Source organism: Geotrypetes seraphini, chromosome 1 (genome assembly GCF_902459505.1).
Source record: "Geotrypetes seraphini chromosome 1, aGeoSer1.1, whole genome shotgun sequence".
Classification (NCBI taxonomy): domain Eukaryota; kingdom Metazoa; phylum Chordata; class Amphibia; order Gymnophiona; family Dermophiidae; genus Geotrypetes; species Geotrypetes seraphini.
Window position 1 is genome coordinate 215796158 of NC_047084.1, and position 25995 is coordinate 215822152.

The 25995-nt window shown below is 40.0% G+C and overlaps 1 protein-coding gene across 1 annotated transcript in view; it reads left to right on the forward strand.

The window, feature by feature from the left end:
- The first annotated feature begins 2703 nt into the window (after window positions 1-2703).
- TXK (TXK tyrosine kinase) overlaps window positions 2704-25995 on the forward strand; it is a 66304-nt gene continuing 43012 nt past the window's right edge. The window contains exons 1-5 of the mRNA XM_033958995.1: window positions 2704-2752; window positions 10061-10109; window positions 16100-16193; window positions 18853-19046; window positions 21926-21991. Of these exons, the coding sequence (XP_033814886.1) occupies window positions 2704-2752; window positions 10061-10109; window positions 16100-16193; window positions 18853-19046; window positions 21926-21991 (452 nt within the window). The remainder of the gene's footprint in view (window positions 2753-10060; window positions 10110-16099; window positions 16194-18852; window positions 19047-21925; window positions 21992-25995) is intronic.

Here is a 25995-nt window from a genome sequence, read left to right on the forward strand (position 1 = left end):
TCAATAAATAACGTATAACGAAAGATTGTACAAGGTTTCTGGTGGAATTCAGTATGTCATGTGTTTAAAATGGAAAGAGCGTTGGCAGTTCAAAAAGGTTACTATAATAAATTTAAGGATGTGTGGGGGCCATTTTTAAATTATTCTAATGAATAATTTACACTTTTCCCAATTTTAATTCTTACATGTAGATCGGGGGGTGGGGGGTTGGATTTCTATTAATAATATATATGAATGATAAGATATTATATTCATGTGCTATATTTTTTGTTGTATATGGAAGTGGGAGTGGGTGGGGGATATATCTTTTTGTTGTATGATATGGTAGATTTTCAAATGATATTGTATTCTAATTGTTTGATATTTACTGTACACTTGTGAATTATAAAATGAATAAAGAATTAAAAAAAAAAAAAAAAAAAGAAGTGCCAGATTGGGCCTGGGGGGAGAGCTTATGGGTCCAGAAACAGAGGACAGAGTGAGAGAGATGGTGGGCAATGGTCTGAAGGGAGAGAAGTTGGACCTGGGGTGGTGTGGAGGAAGAGGGAAAGAGATGCTTGAAGGGAGAACTGTTGGTAAGAGAAAGGAAGAAATGGTGGACTTGGGGAAGGGAGGCAGGCAGACAGAGGGAGAGATGGGATGGGGGGCAGTTGGGAAGAGAAAGGGAGAGAAGTTGGATCTAGGGATGGGAGGGAGAAATGTTAGGCCTGTGGATGGAAGGCAGAGAGAAGCAGCATCTCTCTTTTATCTCCATTTCATTGTTCAGCATCAAGGGGTTAGAGAAGAAGAAAAACAGAAAAGAGAGGGAGCAAAATGTTGGACCATGGAGATAGAGGAGGAAAGATGGAACCATGGAAGGGCAGGAGGGAAGGGAGCTGGGATAAGATGATGCTAGAGATGGAAAGAAAGGGACAGGGAATTATAGTCTGACCAGTGGAGAGAGGGAGGGGGATTCTGAAAGTGGTGAGCCATATGGATGGAAGTCAAAAGGGAGATGACGAGTGAGAGAGCAGTGAGTACAGTGGTAGAAATGTGGTAATGGGGAGTAGATAGAAGGGAATAGGAGGCTGGGAAAGGAGTGAGATGGGAAATGGGAGAGCTAGGGACTGAGAGAAGATGGAGACTTGAGAGGTAGCTGAACATTTAAAAAGAAGAAGGGTGAGAAAGAAGGCAAGATTTGAGTGGACAGAGGCAGAAAAGAAAAAGTTAAGAAAGCTGAAAGGGAAAAATCAATACGTTGGAGATATGCATAAGAAGGAAATGGGACGATAGAAAAGGAGAAAAAAATGGACAGCAGACACTGGAAAGAGAATTAGTTGAAGATAGAAAAAAAGCAGAAAGAGAAACTAGGAAAACAAAACATCCAGACAACAAGGTAGGAAAAAATTGTTTTATTTTGAATTTATTAACTGGAATATGTTAGCTTTGGGATATGTGCATCACAATTATTTTTGTATTCAGTGGTGTAGTCATATACAGCTGATTTGGGGGAGGGACTGGAGCCCAAAATTAGTGGATGGGTACCAAAGTTTCTACCCCGCCTGAGTGCAATTTATAAATACTTGAGTTAGTGGGGATTCCCAAGCCCTGCCAACTGAAGACATCTTCCTCTAGTCTGGCAACTCAAACTCTCCAAGCTTTGCATCCAATGGCAATATCCTCAAGCTGCCACTACTTTCATGCATGCATGAAAGCCAAGGGGGGGAAGGGGAAGACAGCAGCTCTGCAATATTGCTGCCAGCTGCAGAACTTGGGAAGTTGGAGGGGGAGGAGGTGGCCACCAGTTGGTGAGGCTTGGGGATCCCTACTAGCTACAGCAGGGGAAATGTTCATTTTGAGGGAGCCTAAGCTCAAAGTGGGAGGCCCAAAAAAGCAGTAATATTTACCCTGAATAAACGATCCTCCAAGTGCGCTGCTAACTACTGATTCAGCATCCCTGCTCTGATGAGGCTCACCTCTGAAGACGCTCACCATAGCTGTAATAGAAGTGAATGGGAGAACCAGGAGTGCGCATCTCTGCTCATCAGAGTGGGGATACGGAAGTCTGTGGCTGCTCCCACTGTCAGCGGTGCACATGGAGGGATCACTCAGTCAGGGTAAGTATTTCTCCACAGTGTCCCTTTAATGAAGGTTTATTATTAGATATATACATCTTCTATATTAGTGATTGCAGATTTGGGACCTGCTCAACCTTTTTTTTGTTCATCAACTAGTGTTAGTGTTTGTGCGGCCCCAGAAAAAATATTTTCAGCCAATGCAGCCTAGGGAAGCCAAAAGGTTGGACATCCTTGTTCTATAGCATCTACAAGAAGGAAAATACCTCAGAGTCCCAGTCAAAATACTTTTAAGTGAATCAATGACTTAAAACAGATAGCCACATAATAGGTCAAAGACCGCCTCACAAATCAAAATATAAATCTTCCTCTGATGCCTCTGGCTCTTACTTGAAGGTTCCCTAATGGTAAAGGAGGAGTAGGAGTAACCCCCAGCTGTTCTGTCCTATTGGAACCTGGGTTCAAAATGGCTCCTCTGACCCCTAGGGTTAAGCTGTAAAATAAGGGTTTGGGGAGGACATGATACAAAGCCAATATAGATTTAGTCAAGGGAAATCTTACCTCACCAAACTGCTACATTTCTTTGAATGTGGATAAAGGTGAACTAGTTGATATTCTGTATCTGGATTTTCAAAAGGCATTTGACAAAATGCCTCATGACAGACTTCTGAGGAAATTAGAAAGTCATGGGATAGCAGGTAATTTCCTATTATGGATTAAGAACTGTTTAAAAATAGAAAACAGAGAGTAGGGTTAAATGGTCAGTATTCTTAATGGAGAAGGTCAAATAGTGGGGTTCTCCAGAGAACTGTGCTGGGAAGGCTTTAACATATTTATCAATGATCTTTAGATGGGAATAACTGAGATAAATTAAATTTGCTGATGACACATAGTTCAAAATTGTTCAATTGCAAGAAGACTTTGCAAGACTATGAGACTGGGCATCAAAATAGTAGATGGCATTTATTGTGAGCAAGTGCAAAGTGATTCATGTGGGAAAGAGGAACCCAGGCTATAGCTACCTGATGCAAGCTTCCACATTAAGTGTCACTCAAGGAAAAGGATCTTGGTGTCATCAGTGGTGTTACTTTGAAACCCTTTGCTCAGTGGGCAGCAATGGCTAAGAAATCAAATAGAATGAGTTAGGAGTTATTAGGAAAGGAATGGGAAACAAACATGAGAATGTTAAAATGCCTTTGTATCACTCTATGGTATGAGAGCACCTCAAATACTGTGTGCAATTTTGGGACCCACATCTCAAAAAAATATAGCAGAATTAGAAAAGGTACAGAAAAGGGCAACTAAAATGATAAAGGGGATGGGACAACTTCCCTTTGAGGAAAGGCTAAAGCAGTTAGACTCTTCAGTTTGGAGAAGAGATGGCTAAGGGGAGATATGTTAGAGGTTTATAAAATACTGAGTAGACTGGAATAGGTAGATGTGAGATGCTTGTTTGCTATTTTCAAAATACTAGTATTAGGGGGCATACAATGAAGCTACTAAGTAGTAGATTTAAAACAAACTGGAGAAAATATTTCTTCATTCAATGTGTAATTAAACTCTGGCATTCGTTGTTAGAGAATGTGGTAAAAGAAGTTATCTTAAAAGGGTTTGAAAAAGGTTTGGATAATTTCCTACAAGTAAAGCCCATAACCAGTTATTATGATGGACTTGGGAAAATATACTGCTTATTTCTAGGATAAGCAGCATAAAATCTGTTTTACCTTTTTGGGATCTTGCCAGGTACTTGTGATCTGGATTGGCCACTGTTGGAAACAGGATACTGGGCTTGATGGACCTTTGGTCTGCCCCAGTATGGCAACTCTCATGTTCTTACATTATTCCATTGGCCTTAGCATCTTCTCTTTCACGCTGGCATTTGTACATGTCTCGGGGCAGGTGTAAAAGCTGGCATTGAAAATTTTTGGCCAACAGATTTTGGCCTTCTAAAATGGGAAACATTTCCTGCAACCAGTAGGACATCAAACAGAGATGGAAAGAATACACAGAGGAATTATACATCAGCACCAGCACTGACTACCTTGAAGAGCTTGGGGGTCAAGAGGAAGCAGAACCAGACCTATTGGAAATTGAAGTGGATTGGGTGCTGAGGCAGCTGCCAAAAAAGCAAAGCACCTGGCATTGATGGAATTTCAAAACCAGGCCCAAGAGCCACATTAACAGCACCATGCCAGAAAATCTGGAGGACCTACACATGGCCAAAGGACTGGAAAAGATCAGTTTTTATCCCACTACTGAAGAAAGGTGACACCCAGGGACTGTACAAACTATAGAACAATCACCCTGATTCCCCATGCCAGCATTGTGCTTCTAAAGATCATCCAGAGGTGCTTTGGCAACATTCTTGATCGAGAGCATGCTAATGCCCAAGCTGGATTTCATAAGGGCAGAGGACCCGTGATCACATCACAAACTTGAGGTGGATCATAGAAAAGGCAAAAAAGTGCCAGAAGAAAGAAACTCTTACCTGTGCTTCATTGATTATACCAAGGCTTTTGACTGTGTTGAACATGACAAGCTGTGTAAAACACTTAAACAGAAGTGCCAGCACACCAAATCAGATTAATCAGATCGCTTTACTACGATCAAGAAGCTACAGTGTGTACCAGGTATGGAGATACAAAATTGTTCAAGATCAAAAAGGGTACAAGTCAAATGCAGAAGTAATCATGAGGAAGCTTAGATGATTCAAGTGTTGGTGTAAAAATAGGCGAAAGAACCATTAGCAATCTGAGACACACAGATGATACTACCCTGCTGGCAGAGCATGAAAAAGACCCCAAGAAGTTGATCCTGAAGCTGAAAGAATAAAGCAAGAAGATAGGACTTTACCTGAACATCAAGAAGACTAAAATCATGATTACCACCACCAAGAAAGTCCACATAAAGATCAACAATGAAGAAATAGAAGTGGCTGATAGCTTCATTTTCCTTGGGTCCCTCATTAATCACAGTAGCAGTTTAACAGATCATAGCAAATATGGAAGTGCAAAGACACTGTCACCAAAGACTGATCATTGCCATTGTGTTCCCAATCACGACATATATCTGCAAGACATGGACACTCACAAAACCAGAAGAAAAATTGATGCCTTTGAGCTGTGATTCTGGAGAAGACTTCTACAAATCCATTGGACAGCTAGGATCACCAACAAAGATATTCTTGATCATATAAACCCAGAGTTGTCCCTGGAAGGCAAGAATACCAGACAGAAACTGACCTGTTTTGGACACATGATGAGGGCAAATTAATTAGAAAAGGAGGTGTTACTTGGAATGGTAAGTAGTAAAAGTAAGCAGGGGGAGACCAAAGGCCTTTTGGCTGGATACAATCAAGAATGACACAGGAATGAACGTCAAGCAATTGAAAGAAGCCGTGGAAAATAGGGAAGCATGACGATGACTAGCCTAAAGGGTATCCAAGGGTTAGACATGACTGAATGGATAGTAGTAATAGTGTATATATTTTGGACTGTTCAAGCCATGACCTATTCTATGCTGCCAACCATACCCCCTTAAAATCTCTCTGTAGGATGGATCTCCATGGGTAGAGTTTTAAAATTGCTATTTAAACATAAATAAAGCTAATCTACATGTCTAATTGCTGGCATTTACTACTGGAGATTCTCCAAAAATAACCCCCATAATTTCTCTAAGCCTCTCTTGAGATTTGTAGTTTGACAGAAAACAATTCAAGAATCAAAGCTGGTTTATTTAGTTTTGGATTCTTTATTCAATAGAAATTATTTTGACATGCAAAACAAAACAGATTATAGCTTTCAAGCAGATGTGAGAAAGCAGTACTTGCAACACCTGGATGTATAAATAGAAAACTGAAAGTCAATATTTTTCTACTGTCCAGATAAAGAAAAAGTGTGATTGTCACATTTTCCACTCTTTTTATAACTTCTTGTTTCAAAAAAGGCTTTGTGTTTCAATCATTTCCTTTACATGGCATTGAAAACACGCCCCCTGCCCCCAAACCTGCTTCCATTAACACATGCCTTGGTGCACTGCCCCAGAATAAATTCTTTACAGGCTGCTTCAAAGTGTAGAAACTGTTCACTGCTCACAGACCTGAATTCTAGAGCAGGACAACTAAAACCCAGACACTTTTTTTTTGCATATCAGACTTATGAAAAGCAGTTTTCAAAACTCTGCAAGTAGGTACAAAGGTACATATTGAAAACTGGCGCAAAATCAGTGAGCAAAAAGGGATAGAATATGTATACTTTGAAAATAACCCAGTACAAAAGAAAATAAAAATTTACACCTGCTTCTTGGGAGTACTTTTATGAGAAAAAAACCCAATGCATTGTTGCTTCCATTTCCAAATCCCAACCTGGGAGCTTCTCCACAGAAATGGGAGTAAAAGTATATACCTTATGAAACACACAGCATGGGCTGTTTTCAAGAAATAGTCATTTCCATGGGTAACTCTCCTGCCTAAGGCCAATAGACTACAAAGAAATATTAATGTTCTGTATACTAATTATGTGTCACATTAGGATAAAAACTTATACTGATAAATCTTGCACTGTAATTATGTCAAATTTATCTTGTAAATTGCATATTATGTATATTGGTATTATAGCCCTAGTAAAGTGTCAAGCAGGATAAAATTTGTATTGAAGAACTTTGTACTGGAACTATGGCAAATTATTACCTGTTAACTGTATATTATGCATATCGGTATTAGATCCCTAGTATGTGTCAAATTAGGATAAAAACTTGTACTGGAACTATGGCAAATTATAGTCTGTTAACTGTATATTATGTATATCAACCTTTAATCCATTCTGAGCTCTTTGGGGAGAACGGAATAGAAAACAAAATAAATAAATAAAATAACTGTCTTTTAAAAATTGTTCTACTGATTCCATGGTCTAAATCTTTGAAATTTCACTTTTGGCTTTTTTTTTTTTGTGTGTGTGTGTGGCTAAAATGAAAACTACAGTGTGAGTCAGAAATTGAGGATGACTGGTTGACCAAAAAGGCAGCACAAATGATGTCAGGGGAAAGCTACACGAAATGTATTTGTTTCAGGAAATCTGTTCAGGATTTTTACAGAGGAGTAGCTTAATGGTTAGTGCAGTAGATAGAGAACCTGGGGAACTGGCTTCAATTCCTACTGCAGCCCCTTATGACCCTGGGCATTTCATATAATGCTCCATTGCTCTAGGTACAAAACTTACATTGTGAGTCCACTAGGGGTAAAGAAAGTATGTGTATAGAATAAACTGCTTTGTTTACAACCTACCTCTCTAGCTAATCATTGTAACTCTGTTTTTAAATTAACCTTTTGTAATCCGCCTTGAACCGCAAGGTAATGGCGGAATAGAAATCCCTAATGTAATGTAATGTAATGTAATGTACTCAAATATAAACCGGGATTTTGGGGCCAAAATTTGGCTCAAAAATGGGGGTCCCGGTTTATATTCGGGTCATCCTCCAGTGACCACCCAAAACCCTCCCGGACTTCCTACAGGCCTGCCTTAGGCCGGTACAGGAGGGATCCCTCCTGCCCCAGCCGACACGAATTACCACCCTTCCCTCCTTCCACCAGGGAACAGATATGCGAGGGAGGGTGATAATTATTAGTGACGGCCGGGGCAGGAGGCGGGAGGGATCCCTGATGTCCCAGCCTACCACTAGGTGGTTTAAGTTAAGGTGAAGGGTTAATCTGCTGGCTGGGTTAGATGGTAGAGGGGAGTACGGGACAATCAAGCCATTGTGACATCACTGATGAGGTTGGCTCTTTTTAGGGGGAAGAGGATACAGGGAAGGAAGGTGGGACAGTGTTCAGAGCCTGGCAGGGAAGGGTTAGGGTTGGTAGAGAATGGGATTGAGTGCAGGCCAGGGAGGGAATGGGCTGGATGCAGGCCAGGGAGGGAAGGGGGCTGGGTGCATAATTTGGCAGGCATCCTTGAAGTAGAGAATGACATGGGGACAAATTTGTCCCCATCCTCACAGGAACTCAATTTCCCTGTCCCGTCCCCACAAATTTTGTCACTGTTTCTGCCCCTGCTTCATTCCTGTAAGCTCAGCCTTAATCACACAAGCCTCGAACACTTATGATTTTAAAGTGTTTGAGGCTTGTGGAGATGAGGACAGAGGTTGCAGGAATGGGGCAGGGACAGGAATATAATTTGCTGGGATGGGAAAATGAGTTCCCACAGGGATGGGGAAAAATTTGTCCCTGTGTCATTCTCTACCTTGAAGTATAGCCTGGCATTTGAGTACTGGCACCTTTTTGTTAGAGAAAATGCACTACTGAGATTAAAACTCTCATAAAATATTTTGGAACAAAGCTAACTCTACCAGAGTTAATCAAGTATGATCTTAAAATCCTTGTAGAATAATCTTTCACTTTATTTATTAGAACTTTCATGTACAGATTCTCAGAATAAATGAAGCAGATGTGAAAAATGCATTATATAACACTAATAACATTAGAATGTACACACAAAGAAATTTTTTTAAAAAATCTTCTGAGGTCCACATTATAAAAAGGAAGCAAGCAATAGAGAGAAAATAAATCAAGAAATTTTGCTTAGTAGTCTATAGCTTAAACTTATACAATAATTGACCTTATCCCTCCCCCACCCCCCAAAAAAAAAAACAATCACTCTCACAGGATACAATGCAAGTCAGACCAGGAAACATCGATCATGACAGAACTTTATTTTTAAAAAGATTTTTCCAGTTGTACTTAAAGGTAAACTTATTTCCACAGTATCTAATGACACATTTTCAGAGTAATTTATAAAAAGGAAAATTGCCCATGTAGTAATCTCCTTTTGTTTCAGCTGGACATCACGGGCTTCTCCTAGCGGTAGGTATAGTTGGATGTCATCCATGAGGGAGTGAATCTGTATTTGGTATATGTGGGCTATGTCTAGGACAGGTCAAATGTAGAGATTGAATAATAAGGGGGATAGCAGAGCCCCCATGGAACACTGTATTTGATCAGTTTTGATAGCGCATTGTTGAGCAGTACGCTTTGGGCCAATACAGCCCAGGGAAGCCAAAACGTTGGACACCCCTGTTCTAGATAGAAAAATTGCCCATGATATTATAAATTAATTAATGGAATTCATTACCCAAAAATTTAAATATTACATGAATATAAAGCCTCATGCCACATAATTAAAAACAATCCGTATTTCATGATGAATAACTTTTAAACTATAATGTATCTTAATTTAAAAAAAAAACTATCCTTAGATAGCTTTTTCCTCAAAAAAGCATTTTATAGATCACTTGTTGCTTTCGAACATACCTGGAAATCTCTGCTGGAAATATCCTTGTTTCCTTATTGAATACGATAGTTCTTTGTTTGACTGGGGTTATTTCTCTATATTCACATTTCTATATGCTGGTATCTCTGCTTACCTGGTTATAGTACATATACTTATTACTATATGAATATTGCCACTTTGCCTGCACATCTGCATTCTCTTTTTTTTATTTTTTATTTTTTAATTGTATTACGATGTTTCATTTCTGTTTTACATGCCGCCTTTAAGACAATAAAACTTACTGAACTTAAAAAAAAATTATTTTAATCCACCCTGGTATAAATATTAGTGCATGTAGTATATGTGTAAGTGTGTATTTTATAAACTGTATGCATGAAATCTGTGATTCTGCCAAAAGGCCATCCCAGAACGCATCTGTACATAAGTCGTGTACAGGATATGTCTTCTCTTCATCATATGTACTTTTATACTCATAAACCTTGGGATAATTTTATAAAAGTCTTTGTAGGCATGTATAACAGAGTTTTATTCACCAAGAAAGTTTAAAAATTACCTGCAGAGTAAGTTTCCACATTGAGCAAGTCTCAGATGTATGAACCTAACTAGGGAAGGTAGCTGGGAAGGGCAATTGTGGAGTTATTTGGTTTTGGCATTCAGGCATGAAACAAAGCATGAATGAGCAAAATGTGGGCATGATGAGAACATAACAATATCTTCTTTCAGATCACACGATCCAGTCTGTTTTCTGTTGTTGCTGTTTGATGCAAAAAAGGTAAGACCGCCATATTAATTTATCTTCTGAATCCATCATGACAGATAGTATATTTCAAACATTTAACTGTTAAACAAAATGAAAAGACCATCAGTATAGTTAGGATTCTTAACCCAGTCCTCAGGACACACCTATCCGGTCATATTTCCGTGCAGACCTATCTCATCCATATTGATTGTGAGTATACTGGCAATCTGACTGGGCTGAGAACCACCGATAAAGTCCCCGAAGTATGTCAAGATATCTAGACTAAATACTTATGATCTGCTATAATGTTAATATTTCTTAATCTGTGAACCGCACAGAATCGTAAGGTAGTTGCAATATATAAGAACTTATGTTATGTTATGTTATGTTTGCATAATATGAAGCAAGATTAGCACTTTTGCTTCTTTGGAAATTGTTTTTCAAGTTGAAGGATTGTGAACTTTGTAGCTCTCATGTGGAGATCACATTTTTGTGATGATTTGCTTGAGAACTGCATCATTGCAGAAGAGAGTTTAGTAATGATGAAATTTTAAGGTATTTATTCCACAGATTTGTGCTTTGTATACCATTTTAGTTTGAGTTCTCCCTCCATTTATTTAAATCTATATTTTGTTATGAGTTTCTAGCCATTCCATTGCAAGTAGATGAAGGAATAACAACAGATAGCGTGGTCCTTCTTTTCTTTACCAATGGCTGTGACTGTAAAGTCTTTGGTCTTATCTTGTACGTTAGATGATTGATCCAAAAGACAACAACAAGCAAAGAGTCCAACAACACTGCAGTAGAATATCAAATCGAAGAACAAAAGCAAAAACTGCAGGGATGTTGTACAAGACGCCAAGTCTTTAATGAACAAATGTAAATATATAAACAATCATGAAACAGTTTGTATCCAAAAGGGGTTGATGAACTGGGACCCAACACGGTCCATGTTTCAAAGAAACACTCCTTCCTCAGGGGTCCAAAAATGTATCGTATACAACCCCTTTTGGATACAAACTGTTTTATGACTGTTTTTATATTTACATTTGATCATTAAAAACTTGGCGTCTTGTACACCATCTCTGAAGTTTTTACTTTTGTTCTTTGTTAGATGATTGCCCAAGTTATATTATGAAAAAGGTCCCGGATCCATTTATAGATTATCTAGCAAGTAATATGTCTTATTTATTATCTCAAGGATATTTTTCCAAAGAAAAAGGGTAGAATCATGCTGACTCTCATAACTAAGAACCCAAAGCTAAGAAAAATAATGTCATAAATTATAGACCGTTAGCCTCCATTCCATTGATGGAAGGGTTGGTAGCACAACAATTTATGGATTATCTATTTTTCCATTTTGTCCTACATGATTCTCAGCATGGCTTTGAAAACAAGATACAATACTGAGACATTATTAACCACTCTCATAGCTGAGTTTAGAAGGGAAATTAGTGTAGGGGAAAAAAAAATATCACCACATGTACTCTAATATAAGTCGAGTATATTTCTCCCCCCCCCCCAAAAGGAAGAAAAATGGTTGACTCAAATATAAGTCAGGCGGCTTAATATTCAAGTGTCCTGCCCTGCCAGGTTCTGCACTCAGCACCCTCCATGCTAGGTTCTGCACCCAGCCCCCTTCCCTGCCTTCCCTGCACTTAGTCCCATTCCCTACCAGGCTGTGAACCAAGCCCCCCTCCCTGCCAGGCTCTGAACACTGTACAAAATGAAACTACACAAAGCACATTCTTTTCCTCTCCCCACCATTGCACTGTGCAATGTCTTCCTCTTTCTCACTGTCTACCATCTCTCTCTCTCTCTCTCTCTCTTGCTGCAAATGGAGTAGGGAAAAAAGAGAGAGAGAGATCTAGGGTGCATCTCTCCCACCCCCTCTAGTGCCACATCCAATATTTTTCCCTCTTATTTCCCAGACCTTGTGCAGCATCTTTCACTCCTGCCCAAAAGTCCCATGCCCAACATTCCTCCCATCACCCCTCTCCAGCTCCATGCCACATCTCTTCCTCCATTCCCTTCACCAATATGTCCAACATTCCTCCTTTTTGCATCCCTTTCATATGTCCCACTGTTCCCTCTCCAGCACCACATCCAACATTTCACAGTCTCATCTCTCTCTACCTCACTCCTCTCCCACCACCATGTCCAACAATTGTCTCCCTCCCTATGCCCAACAATTCTTCTCTTTCTTCCTTTCCCTCACACCCATAGCTCAACAATTCTCCCTTTCTATTCTCTCCCCACCTCAGTATCTCTTTCCCCCTCCCTCCTTCCTTCCAGCCTTTGTCCCAAGTCTGTGCTCCCTTCCTCCCTTCTGTGTCCCAAATTCATGCCCCTCCCTCCTTCCTTCCTTTGTACCCAGTTCATGCTTCCTTCCTTTCTTCTGTGTCTCAATGCACCCCTCTCCCTCCCACCTGTGTCTCAATTTGCCCCTCTCCCTCCCTCCTGTGTCCCAATGTGCCTCTCTCCCTCCCTCCCTCACATCTCTCCCTCCTGCCCTCATTTGAGTCCCAACATCTCTCCCCTCACTCCCTCTCCCAAGTCCTAAATGCTCCCTCTCTCCCCCGAATCTGAAATGTCACCTGTCTACTGGCCAGCGTGCCTGCTGGTTGATTCTCTCAGTCATGTCTCCTCACCAACTTCTATTCCTTCCCATCACGCAAGCGTATATCTTTCATTTCTCCTAGCGGAAATAGGAAGTTGTCAGAGAAGGCAGGCCACAGTGGAGGGAAGACGCCGGGGCTGATGTCAGGATGGTGCTGCACGTTTAGGAGAAATAAAAGGTATGCACGCTTGCGGTGGGAAGGAGTTGAAGTCAGCGATGGGCTGCGGCCTAGAGTGCCCCGTGTCTTTCCCTGCAGGATCGCTGCAATTACCGGCAATTTTTTGGGAGGTCCCCCCTCTGTGGTCCCCCCCGTTCTGACGCCTATGATATCAGGTGAAGATGAATGGAACCATTTCCTCTCCATGGATTCCAGAGAGTGGCGTCCCAATTTCACATGTTTAATATTATGATGGCTCCATTATAGTGCAGAATTGGGACTTAATCCTGTCATCTAAGCTGATGATGTCACAGTTTTTATTCCCTTTGGAAAAGATTTGCATGATATATTTGAAGATATAAAAAGATGATTGAATATTATGAAAGACAAAGGGATTGAGGGGTACAGATAGGATAGGAGTAGAGGTAGGTTATAGGGATAGGATTAGAGGATTAGAGGCAGTTACAAAATTAATCAGGGACACTGTTCAGGCAATTAGGCCTGATGGGCCGCCGCGGGAGCGGACCGCTGGGCAAGATGGACCTCTGGCCTGCCTCAGCGGAGGCAACTTCTTATGTTCTTAATTATGGGAGCATCTTTTAAGTTGAAATTAAACAGGTGTAAAGCATTATTTTTAATTCTGTCTAGTGCAGTGTTTCCATCTTGGTTCTGGAATACCCCCTTGCCAGTCAGGTTTTCAGGATATCCACAATGAATATGCATAAACTTGATCTGCACACACTGCCTCCATTATATGCAAATTTCTTTCATGCATATTTATTGTGGATATCCTGAAAACCTGATTGACATGGAGATAATCAGGGACTGAGTTGAGAAACACTGGTCTAATGTATTCAGTCCGTTACCACAATGTGTAGCAATTGGAAACCAGTTTAAAAATATTAGGAATAATCTTCGATCACCATTTAACATTTGAGCAACAAGTTGTAACTGTAATTATCAAAATTATTAGGACATTATAGAAATTGAAAAGAGAGCTTTTGTTTCTATGGAGATGTTCCGTTTGATCAGTCATTGGTACTATCGCATTATTGTAATGCTGTATATATTGGTTGTAAGGATAAGAGAAACTTCAAACTGCACAAAACACTGCGGTACACTTAATTTTTAGAGCATCATGATATGAGAGATTGTCCCCATTGTTACAATTATTACATTGTTTACTAATTAAGACGTATTGTGTTTAAAATCTGTAATCATCAGATAATGATTTAGTACTGTTCCGTGATATATGCAAATTCTTGTGCATCTTTCTGCACGTAATGGTACAAAGTCGCTAGGTAATATCTCATTCTTCATTTTCCTAGATGTAACAAAATTGTGTATAAAATGGTTCATTTTGCAGGATTTGAATATCAGGGAACTAAATGGTGAAGTTCACTGCCTTTGGAAATTAGTTATCAGGAAAATTATTTAAGATTTTGTACTATGCTGAAACATTTCTGTTTAAGAACTTAGGTGTGGTTTATAAAATCAGGACCAAACTTGTAGGTGCCAGTCAGTGTGGTTGTCAATAAACCACTCGGCGCCACTTATAAATCATTCTCAGTGGCAACTAGGCATCCTTGTGATAGGTGACAGTATAAAAGGCTAAGGTTTTTCTGACCTAATTTACCAGCGTCTAACACAGACAGCTAATGACGCCTAAGTCAACCATTCCTATTTTCCGCCCCTAACCATACCTACTTTTCAGGTAGACATCATTAGGTGCTGGTAGGTGCCTCAACTTGGGTGTCGCTAGGCGCTATATGGTATTTTCTGCAAAACCCTAATTAACTGATTTTTTTAAAGCAGTTTTTAATGGTGTGGTCAATTACCACACCAGGTTTTGTTGTTTTTTTTAAATTGCACGCACTTTTTAGTTGAGCATCGCTAGGCGTCCGTGATTAGGCGTTTAAAGGGCTCTTTCTCCTTAATGAATGTTAATTTAATTGACTTTGTGTGATGTAATTTTATGTGATATGGGTTGTAAGCCACAACGAACCTAATGAAAAATGTGGGATACAAATGTGAATAAATGAAACATATGCACACAAAAGGTTTTGGGATTTATGTTGAAATTGTCTCTCCTCTCTCAAAATATTTAGTTGAAATGGTTTTGGAGTTTTTGGAAATTTTTGTAATTTATGAGACCTTTTTTTTTTTTTTTTTACTAAGCTGTACTAAGCAGCTAATGTGGGTTTTACCAAACGGTAGACATTAGCACAGGCTCACACTAACTCTATCACACCTTAAAACAAAGAGTATGGTACAAAAACCACCTTAACACAGTTAAGGGTGGGAACTGGGTGTGACTTGGATACATTAGAGGAGACTCATGAAAAGTACATATGAAAGAAGGTGGGGATAGATAGTGAAGGGGCACATATATTCCTTGTATATTCCTTGAAAGTTTTATATTTGAACTGCTGAAAACAGGTTGTATGTTTGCAAGAAATCACAAGGCCATTTTCTTTTTGTGTTCTGAGCTCTGTGTCTTACATCTCGTGCTTTAGAGAGATAAGAAACATTGCTAGACCTTAGATGGAAACTTCCCACTAAAACCCCCCCTGTTTGCTACCTCTTTCTAATGTATCCTGTTACCAAATATGGTCTTTCCTACAGTCATATGCTAAAAAAACTTACCCATGTATAATGCTATAAAAATGGATCAAAAACTCATAATAAATGGACAATTTCTTTGGGACAAACCTGAGCTTTCTTCCTAAAGATACTGTCCCCAGATGCATCTGACTTACAAATGACAGAGCGTGTGAGGCAGTATTGGGACCAGAACCTTTTCAGATAGGTCCTGTGAATATGCACTGACTCACAGGTAGAGAGTGACACGGGGACAAATTTGTCCCCGGATTTATCTCCATCCCCATCCCAACCCGCGAGTTCAGTCCCTGTTCCTGCCCCATCCCTGCAAGCTCTGTCCTCATCTGCACAAGCCTCAAACACTTATGATTTTAAAGTGTTTGAGGCTTGTGCAAATGAGGACAGAACTCACGGGGATAGGATGGGGATGGAGATAGATCTCGTGAGCACGAGGGCAAATTTCTCGTGACACTCTCTACTCACAGGTTTCATGTTGATATGCAGATTTCACCGTGGAGATCCAGAAGTAGAGGGAGTAGCTCCAATTCTTTGACTCCATCTGTGATCTCAGCCTTCAGATTGAGAGCCATATATTCACAGTGTCCTCATTAAAAAATAAAAATCTGTTTTATCATCTGAAATTAGAGCTGTGAGTACACAAGTGAGCCTAAGTAGAAGGGATGAGCTGATGGAAGAGTACTCAAGACAGCCATCATATGATACACCTGATATGTACAGAGTGAGTACTTGATTTTTCTTCTAATTTTTTTTTTTTTTTAAGTGAAAAAGTAAGGCGATTTGTTTAAAATGAGGATTTTACCAATTTTCAAAAATGTCATAGCCAAGTCGCAGAGGGGCCTATTTACTACACTGTGAGAATTACCATGTACCAACAGTGTAGGCCCTAAGTTAACACATTGCCTTGACAGCAAACGGCTTTTCTAGTGTTAAATAAGTAGAGGGCAATTCTGTAAAGGGAGCCTAGAAAGCACCTAATAGGAGGCTTTTCTATGAAAAAAGGAGGCAACTACTTCCCTTTATAGATTGCTGAGTAAGGAAAGAATAGTAAGGAAAAAGCAGCTCATGTAGTGTTGCGAGCTGCCACAAGAGGTTATAGCAGCTATTTTGTCAGGCAGTTGCAAAGGACTGGAGTGCAGAGGCTGTGCTCCTGCCCCAATAACCCCCACTGAACCACCAGGGATAGAGGAAATTCCAGGGGGTCTGGCTGGATGGTTAGGGGGTTAAGGTGGGGACCCTTCCGGGGGGGAGGGGGTTGCTTTCTGGAGTCTGGAGAGTGAAGGAAAGGGATTTGTCATGGGAGGATGAGAGGGGGCTTATGGGTCATATTTTAAAAGGTTATTCAGGTGCCAGCCCAATATTCAGTGCCGGTACCCACATGCTAAGTGTCCTAATTTTAGGAAATTAAGCTGCTTAGCTATGCGGGTGATAGCACTGAATATTTCTGGCACCCACCTAACTCTAGGCTCCTCCCTAATGCTGCCCCTTGTACTGCCCTTGACTTGCCCACTTTTTCTAAGAGTGGTCAGAGGCAAATATTGGGGGTTAGGCAGTCCCAGTGGATTTAAACAAGCAGGAGCCTCTCCTGCCCACTTAAATTGCTTTGAATATCAGAGGGCTTGCAACTTTTACCCTTTATACTTTCTATTTATAAAAAAAATCCTGAAACTATTCCAGAGGTTTATCTACAATTCATGTATCATTCAAAATAAGATAGAGTAATATCGTGATCAACCAAGTGGAATGCACTCGACAGATCCAACTGCATTATCAATGTTTCCAGTCCTTTACTATGGAACAATCTACCACGATTAATAATTGAGCTAGATAGGCTCTTGTCAGTAAAGAATTAAAGCTTCAGCACCATAAATGTTGTTTCCTTCATCTCTGACCTGTGGTGGGAGAGGGCCAAGAGAAAAGAGGGACTTGTAGGTTGCCCTGTCAATCAAGAGTGAGTGCTGTGGCTGGACTCAAGTGGGCAAGTGAACATCCATTTCTGAAAACGTGTATTTGGTGCATACATGTTGTCACCAGCTTTATAGAATTATTCCCCTAATTACATTACATTAGTGACTTTTATTTCGCCATTACCTTGCGGTTCTAAGCGAATTACATAATTATATCATGTGGAAGGGGGAGGGTATGCGCCTTACAGTTAATGCAGAGGTGGTTATCATACTGTTAATGTGGTAGATAATGGGGAACAATTAGTGCCAAGAGGTGTAGCTAATTGCTTCTCATTATTTGCCATTTAGTTAACACATGCTAAACAAAATTCTGCTTTAACCGAATGGCAAAACACTGTGCTCACCTCCAGTGCTTCATGCACATTAAATTTGTCAATTAACATATGTTAACTGTAAAACCTTACCACACGTTAGTAAATGGGCTCCTGAATGTACAAGACCACACATTGCTTTAAAGGTTGCCATAAATCTAAGTTAAGACAGTCATTATCGAAAGTTAAACAAAAGCACTGGAGAAGATGATGTTCAAGATGCAGTCTTTATTGAAAGTACAATCCAATAATCTACATGGAGAAGTATCTAGGACCCAAATCACTGGGGACTATGGACCCAACCCTGTTTCAACAAAACTGTCTTCCTCAGAGGTCCCTGAGGGTCCTGATTCAATGCAATGATAGATGTGATTTGTATTATTACTGAAAACTACTTTATAGTCTCAAAATGCCATCCTAACAAGCAGAAGGAAAAAAGTCTAAGGGCTCACTTTACAAAGCTGTGGTAGAGGTTTCTTCTGTGGGCCGGTGAGATAAATGCTCTGACGCTCTTTTTTTTTTTTAAAAAATATAATTTATATTCTGCATATCCTACAATTCTATGTGGATTACAAACTATTCAGGTACTCAAGCATTTTTCCCTAACTGTTCTGGTGGGCTCCCACTCTATCTAATGTACCTGGGGCAATGGGGATTAAGTGACTTGCCCAGGGTCACAAGGAGCAGTGCAGGATTTGAACCCACAACCCCAGGGTGCCGAGGCTGTAGCTCTAACCACTGCACCACACACTCTATGAGCATCGGAGCATTTACCTCGTCGGCCCACGGTGGAAACCTCTACCGCAGCTTTGTAAAAGCCAGAGTAAATGATCAGTCATACAGAAAATAATTTCAAAACAATGTCAAAGCTAGATGTCTGCAGTATACATTGCTAGGTGTATATCCTTTATAAAATGATACATTCACCATTGCTGACTTAGATGATATAAATCACTAACTTCCTTCTCAGGAATTCTTACAGGATGAGATGTACATTATCACTGGGTAACCTGACAAGACAGAATGTTAATGAATATGAAATATTAGAAAACATGCACTTAAATAAACATAACAAAGAACACTACAACTGTATTTTCTATAGTCTAAAAGGTTAACTGTACCATCGGCAAAGAGGAAACCACCGCCACCTCCACTTTCAGAAGAGGAAATTCGAGTCATAGCACTCTATGACTTTCCAGCTAAAGAGGCCCATAACCTGACATTACGACGAGCTGAAGAGTATGTTATACTGGAGAAGAATGACCCCCACTGGTGGAAGGCAAGAGATCAGCATGGGTAAGACTCTTAACTGTTTTGTTATACCTGTTGTGAAAGGAAGTATGGTAAATCCAGGGCCAGCTCAGGAAACTGTGGTGCTCTGAGCCAGCTTTTGCATTGATTCCCCTACCCCTGCAATCTGGTATCACACTCTTTTCTCCGCCCCCCCCTCCCCCCACCTTTGATCAAGTATCTCCCCCCTCTCTTTCAAGTCTCCCCCCTCCTGAAAGACCAAGTGAGGTTCTGGCTGAGCACACTGATGATAAATGGTGCCAGAAGCCCAGTCCAGCATCTATCCCTGTAGAAGCTTGCAGGTAACCTGGACTGGGATTTTGGCACCTTTTATCATCGGCGCCCTGGACCAGGGCCTCACCAGGTCTATAGGTTGAGCCAGCCCTGGGTAAATCCAAACAAAAACATAAGAAAGAAGGTTTATGATGTTTCATATATGCTGTTCTGATCTAGCTTCTACCCAAACAAGGCAGCAAATGTTTTGATGATTGTGGAGGATATGAGGGGGCTTTAAATGGTAATAGTTCTGGAGTAGCAATATCATGCCAACTTTAACAGCTACAAGTCTGAGATTGTAGTCAGGAAATTTATAGCAAAGTAACTTGTAGAAGAGTGAACTTTAGTTTATATCCACCTGCCTGTGGCTAAGTTATTTGGTGGTTCTTGTAATAAGGAGACACTGTACTGCACAATATAACATAGTTTGTGAACAGTTTAAACAGAATTAAATTGAATACAATCTAATTCCCATAAGGTTGTACATGCTGCTTTCCCCTAATGATAATCTGGTCCCTTATCTATCATCCGCTATGCAGCTTTGCTCAGCCACTGACCTGACCTAGATCTGTATGTTATGGGAATCCATAAAGCAGAATTAATTCGGAGCTAGATTAACTGAAATATTTTGATCAGAACCAGTGAAATAGTAGAAGATAATTAGATTTTGCTAAATTATGCAATAAGATGTAGACAAGAAAATATTTTGTAAACAGCTCAAAAAGATATTTGTGGACTTAAGATGGCATTGACAGAGGTTGCTTTCTGCAAGTCTGCTGTGGTATGTTAATTTTTGTTTTTCTTTGTTTCCTTAATGCTTAAGAAAAATGGGAATACTTGAATCTGTAGACCCTGGGCTATCATCTGCTACTGGTCTGGTAGATTCATTTGTCCCCCAAAGAGGGTCTCTCCAAATGTCATCTGAAACTGTGATCTTGGGGGAAAATTTCCACCTAGCTCCCCAGATCTGAATGCAACCTTTAACCTGGTTGTATATTCTTCAATGAACTTTAAAAAAAATGCCTCTGAAAGTCTCATGGGCCAAGGAGTCTGAGAGGACTCATAAATATGAAACAGTGAGACCTCAGTTTGAGACCTAGACAAGATTGTTTTAATAGGTGTTTGGGTTTGGAGGGACAGAGCTTCTCTTTGGCCCTTTTTAAGCTATCAGAGTTAAAGTCTCTAACTCTGAGCTCTTTGGGGACAATGGGCTAGAAAACAAAATAAATAAATAAAGTTTTCAATGTTGAAGGTATGTGGGAGGCTACAGCCAGGCTGAAGAAGTTTTGATTGGTACAAAATATTCAATTCCTTACACAGTAGGGATTAGGGCTTTGGAGACTGAGTTGGAGGACTGAAAACAAAATTTGAATAGCTTGGAAAAAAACTAAATAAATAAACTAAATAAACAGAACATAAGAGTTGCCATACTGGGACTGACCAAAGGTCCATCAAGCCCAGTATCCTGTCTCCAACAGTGGTTAACCCAGGTCATAAGTACCTGGCAAGATCCCAAGGAGAAACCAGATTTTATGCTGCTTATCCTAGGAATAAGCAGTGAATTTCTCCAAGACACCTTAATAAGAAGAACATAAGAATTGCCGCTGATGGTCAGACCAGTGGTCCATCATGACCAGCAGTCTGCTCCCGCGGCGGCCCTTAGGTCAAAGACCAGTGCCTTAATTGAGTCTAGCCTTACCTGTGTACGTTCTGGTTCAGCAGGAACTTGTCTAACTTTGGTTTGAATCCCTGGCTTATGGACTTCTCTTTTAGGAAATTATCACACCGCAAATGAGCGAGTCCACGATTCGCGAACCGCAAATTCGCAGGGGAGCACTGTACTTCTTGCGCAAATTCATTGGGGATATCCTGAAAACCCGGTGGCCAGGTGGTCTCTGATGACTGGGTTGAAAACCACTGCCCCATACGCATTCCACCTTTTATAAGAAGAGAGAAAGAAAGATAACATTATCAGGTTGCTCAACTATTTTTAATATTTGGATTATAACAGCTAGACAGGATAAGATGGAAAAAGAAGGAATTTCTTTAGCAACTTCAACCTGGGTAGGCATTTGATACTTGGGTTATTCCTTTGGAGGGATTCATTATTTCTCAGTTGCAAAGTGAGAGTTTTTCCTGGTCTTGCTAGTTTAACTCAGGAAAAAGGGGAGTGATTCCTTTAAAGAGAACTAGGATGTTGCACTTGGGAGCCCAGTTTTGGCATATCTTTTCACATAAGAACATAAGAATTGCTGCTGCTGGGTCAGACCAGTGGTCCATCATGCCCAGCAATCCACTCACGCGGCAGCCCCCAGGTCAAAGACCAGTGTTCTAAATGAGTCTAGCCTCACCTGCGTATGTTCCAGTTTAGCAGGAACTTGTCCAACTTTGTGTTATTGATACTTTATGTAAATGCTGCCGTGATAATCAGAGTCTGAGGCTTTCTTTCCCCGTTTATTATAAATGCCTCTTACTTCGTGGTACTTGCCCAGTACCTGTAATTATAGTATTTTTAGGTGGAAATCCACCATGACAAACTATCAGGTTATATCTGTACTTAATATAAACCAATAATTTCTTCACATTTATATCTTTCTCTTTCCTTATAGAAAAGAAGGTTTCATTCCGAGCAATTATGTAACAGCAAACACACTTAATAATTTAGAGGCATATGAGTAAGTGAGCTTATCAATACTTTCAGAAATTCCTTTTCAGAGTGTGATCATCTTATTTCTGGTTACAAGACTGGATTGTTTTACTTTCTTTTTCTTGTGGGTTAAAGTGCTGCAGCTCCTCTGATGGAAGGCAGGATATAGTTGCTTTTGCTTTGAAACGTCATATTCATTGTAGATATTCTGAAAACCTGACCTGCCTGTTGCTCTCAAAGACCGGAATTGCCTACCCCTGTCCTAAATGATCACATTGGTGCTTATTTTTGAAGCATATGGATGTCTCAAAAAGCCATAATGGAAGTCCATATGCATCAAATCCTGATTTTGCAAAGGCAGGAAATGAACATCCTACACTGCAGTATGTCCAAATAGCAATGGGGCCTGTTGTGGACATGTTTTAGACAAGACTATGGAGGGCCCTAATTCAGGACGTCCAACAGAAATTACTGAACAGGAAGAAATATCTAATTCTAAAAAAAGGTCATCTTTATTTAGACCTATTCAGTCATATCCAGGGTACAAAAAGATACTCTGGCATGGGTGTAACCATAACCGAACATATGCAATTATTCATTTTAAAAAATATATTTCCCTCTCCTTGAAAGCATCTTCTTTCAAACTCCCCCACCCCCCAGGCGGTCTGACATCTTGTCATCCCCCCTCTCTCTTATACCCCTTTCTTTGATTTACTTCCACTTCCTTTGCAGCAGTCATCGGGCGCGAGGAGAGACTTGCATGCACTGCCTGCCACCAGCCGACGTTTTCTGTTTACCACATCCTGCCTTACTTGATGTAACTTCATGTTTCCTGAGAGGCAGGATGCAGTAGAGAGAAGACATTGGCTGCTGATAAGCAGCAAATCAAGTTTCAAGTTTGACAGTTTGATATACCGCTCATCAAAACTGTCTGAGCGATTTACAATTACATTGTATGCTATGGGGATAAAATAAATGACAAGACACAATAACATAATGAGTACACCAAAATTAAAAAAGGAAAGGAAGGTAAAAAAATAAGAGGATGGATGGGTAGAATTCCATAATTTAGTAGAAAAGAAGAGGGAGAAAAGGGAAAGAGGGATGTCTTTTGTAAGTCTGTCATAAGTCAACATCAATGAAAAAATAAGAAGGATTCTTTAAAAGAGGAGATAAGTCAAAGATAAGTGGGAGTCATGTTGAAAGCATCGGAGAACAAGAAAGTTTTAAGTTAATTTTTGAACCTTTTAATTGAGGTTTTCATCCTAAGGTGGGTTGGAAGAGCATTCTATAATATTGGAGCATATACAGTAGTTGACTTTGTGGTATTATTAAAGGTTTACCTATGGAAAGGGATAGCTAACAGATTTTGTTGACTGGAGCACAGTGTTCTGAATGGAGCATACAGGATTAGAAGGTGATCTAAGAATGCAAGCATATGGAAGAGACAAATTTTAAATGTAAGTAAGAGGATCTTGTAAGCTGTTCTGTTGTTGACTGGAAGCCAATGGGTGGCTTTTAAAAGAGGAGTAATGTGGTCATATTTTATTTTGCCACTCATCAATTTTATTGCTGTATTTTGAATTAATTGTAGTCTACACATATTTTTTGATGGATACCTGAGTAAAGAGCATTACAGTAATCTGTGTGTTATAATAAGCGAATGTATGTGTGTTGAGTAATGATGATTCAAGAAAAGAAGAGATGAAGCATATCATATGCAACTTGTAGAAACATTTATAATCACTGAAGAAATTTGTAAGTGAAAATAGTTTTTTTTGTCAATAATTATGCCTAGAACTCAAGTGGACAAAACTAGTGGCACAGGAGTGTGTATGAGATAGATAAGATTAACTGGAACAGTGTGATTATCTTTACTAAGTAGATGTATTTTGGATTTATTTAGGTTGAGTGATAAACAGTTGTTGTATAGTCAGGAGGTGACTTTTTCCAAGTTTTGATTTATATTTTTAATGTTTGATTTAGTATATCAATAGGATATACTAATTGGATATCATCAGTGTAATGGGTGCATCCATTGGACTGGGATAGTGTCAATAGAGTGACCAAAAAGAGATTAAAAAGTATAGGCTACAGAATCGCTTCTGTTGCCTAGTGACTTCTGCAAAGCAAGTGGAGGTAAACCGTCGAAGGGGGTTTGAAAGAGAGGGGGCCACAATGTTGTATCCCTGGGGGGGAGGGGTTGGTTCTTTGAGTCAGTTGGGGAAGTGAATTGCTATGAGGTCCAGGACCCAGTAGATGACATGATGTCATCAGAGCAGTGCATCAGGCCCCACTGACCTCCTTGTTTGCACCCCCTAGCTCAGATCCTGGCTATGCTTATATACGCTGATTGAGCAATTGACCACTGGAGGGACTAAGGCACGACACTTCCTTAATCCCACAGTGACTACTGTGCCCATCCCTCTCCCCTGAACATGAAACTGAAAAGGGATACCAGACTGTATGGCAAGTTTTATGAGCATTATTAAAAAAGCAGGAAGCAAGTCTGAGGAGCAGCCTAGTGGTTAGTACAGTGGACTGTAAACCAAGGAACCCAGATTCAAATCTCACTTTAGCTTTCTTTTATTTTTATTGTGAGTTCTCCAAATAAAACCCAAAATACCTAATGTACCTAAATAGATACCGTGAACTAAAAAAAAAACCCATACCAAAATGTTTTTTTGTCATATCTTCCACAGAACTTGGTCAATTCTTATGAAATTTAGTGTGGCGTGTCCTGAATGAAGTTTATGTAAAATGTTATACTATAAATATTTCCCACCACACCACAACACTACCTTGTGAAAATGAATTGTGAACTGAATAAGAACACATCAAAAAGTTTTATGGCGTATCTGTTAGAAAAATGTAAAGTCTAAAAGTAATGTTTCAATTAAACAGATGTTCGAAGTATGCTTCCTTTGCATGAAGGCACACATTCAGCTTTGGCCTCGACTGATCTATGGACTTGTCAGTGATGCTCTGCTTCAGTTCAACCCAAGCAGAGATGAGGCACTATTTAATGTCTTCAATGTCAGATATTGCTGTCTGGTAGATGCGTTTCTGTATCAGCCCATAGATCCAGTAGTCAACTGGGTTTAGGTCTGGTGAATTCATAGGCCAGAGGTCTGGACCAATGAATTCTGGGGGTCTCCCAATGTAGCAGTTCTACGGTGTTCTTTGCTCGATGTGCATTGTCCTGTTCAAAGATAAAGTAGTCTCCTGACATGCGATGGATCGCTGGCAACAGCTTTTGCATCAGAAGGATATCCCAGTAGTATGCGCCATTGATCTTAACCCCAGGATTGATGAAGAACAGATCTATGAATCTGAATTTTGAAATTGTGACCGGGCGCATGACTGATTGGCTGAAGGTTGGGCGGGTCCTTAGTAGGCGTTTAGCATTAACCTCAAGCTTCAGAGTTATTGAAGGCATGTACAGGCAATCAGGCTGTGTGTTAATAGGCAGAGCTACTGTAAATATCTCTTCATCTGTAAACCAGATGAAGTTGACGCTGTGCTCCAGATACTTGGTCAAAAGCTGCTTGCACCGTTTCAGGTGTGTGTCTTTGTTGTGTAAATTTAACTCTTGGGCATGATGCTTTTTAAAACACTTTAATTTCATATCATCATGAATTATCCTAACCACAGTTGTCTGGCTTATTCCTGCTTCTCTTGCTATTTGTTGAGTTTGCTGTGTTTGCAACATGTCCTCCTGGCTCAGTACAAGATCGCATACATTGTCAATGTGCTTTTGTGTGCAAATTGAACACGGTCATCTGCTGCCTGGCTTACGATCCACAGTGCCCATTGCTTAGATATTAAATAGCAGCACATCAAGGCTGTTTTTGTTTCAACTTTTCTGTGGGAACTCTTTCAACAATCGTCGATTGCTTTAACCTTTTAGCAGTACCAAGTTCTTTATCAGAATTCAGTCTTCTGCAGCGAAAACCATTTTGATACAGAGACTGTTTACAAACTATTGTCTGCTTCTGCGCATTTCCCATAGCAACAATTCATTTTCACAAG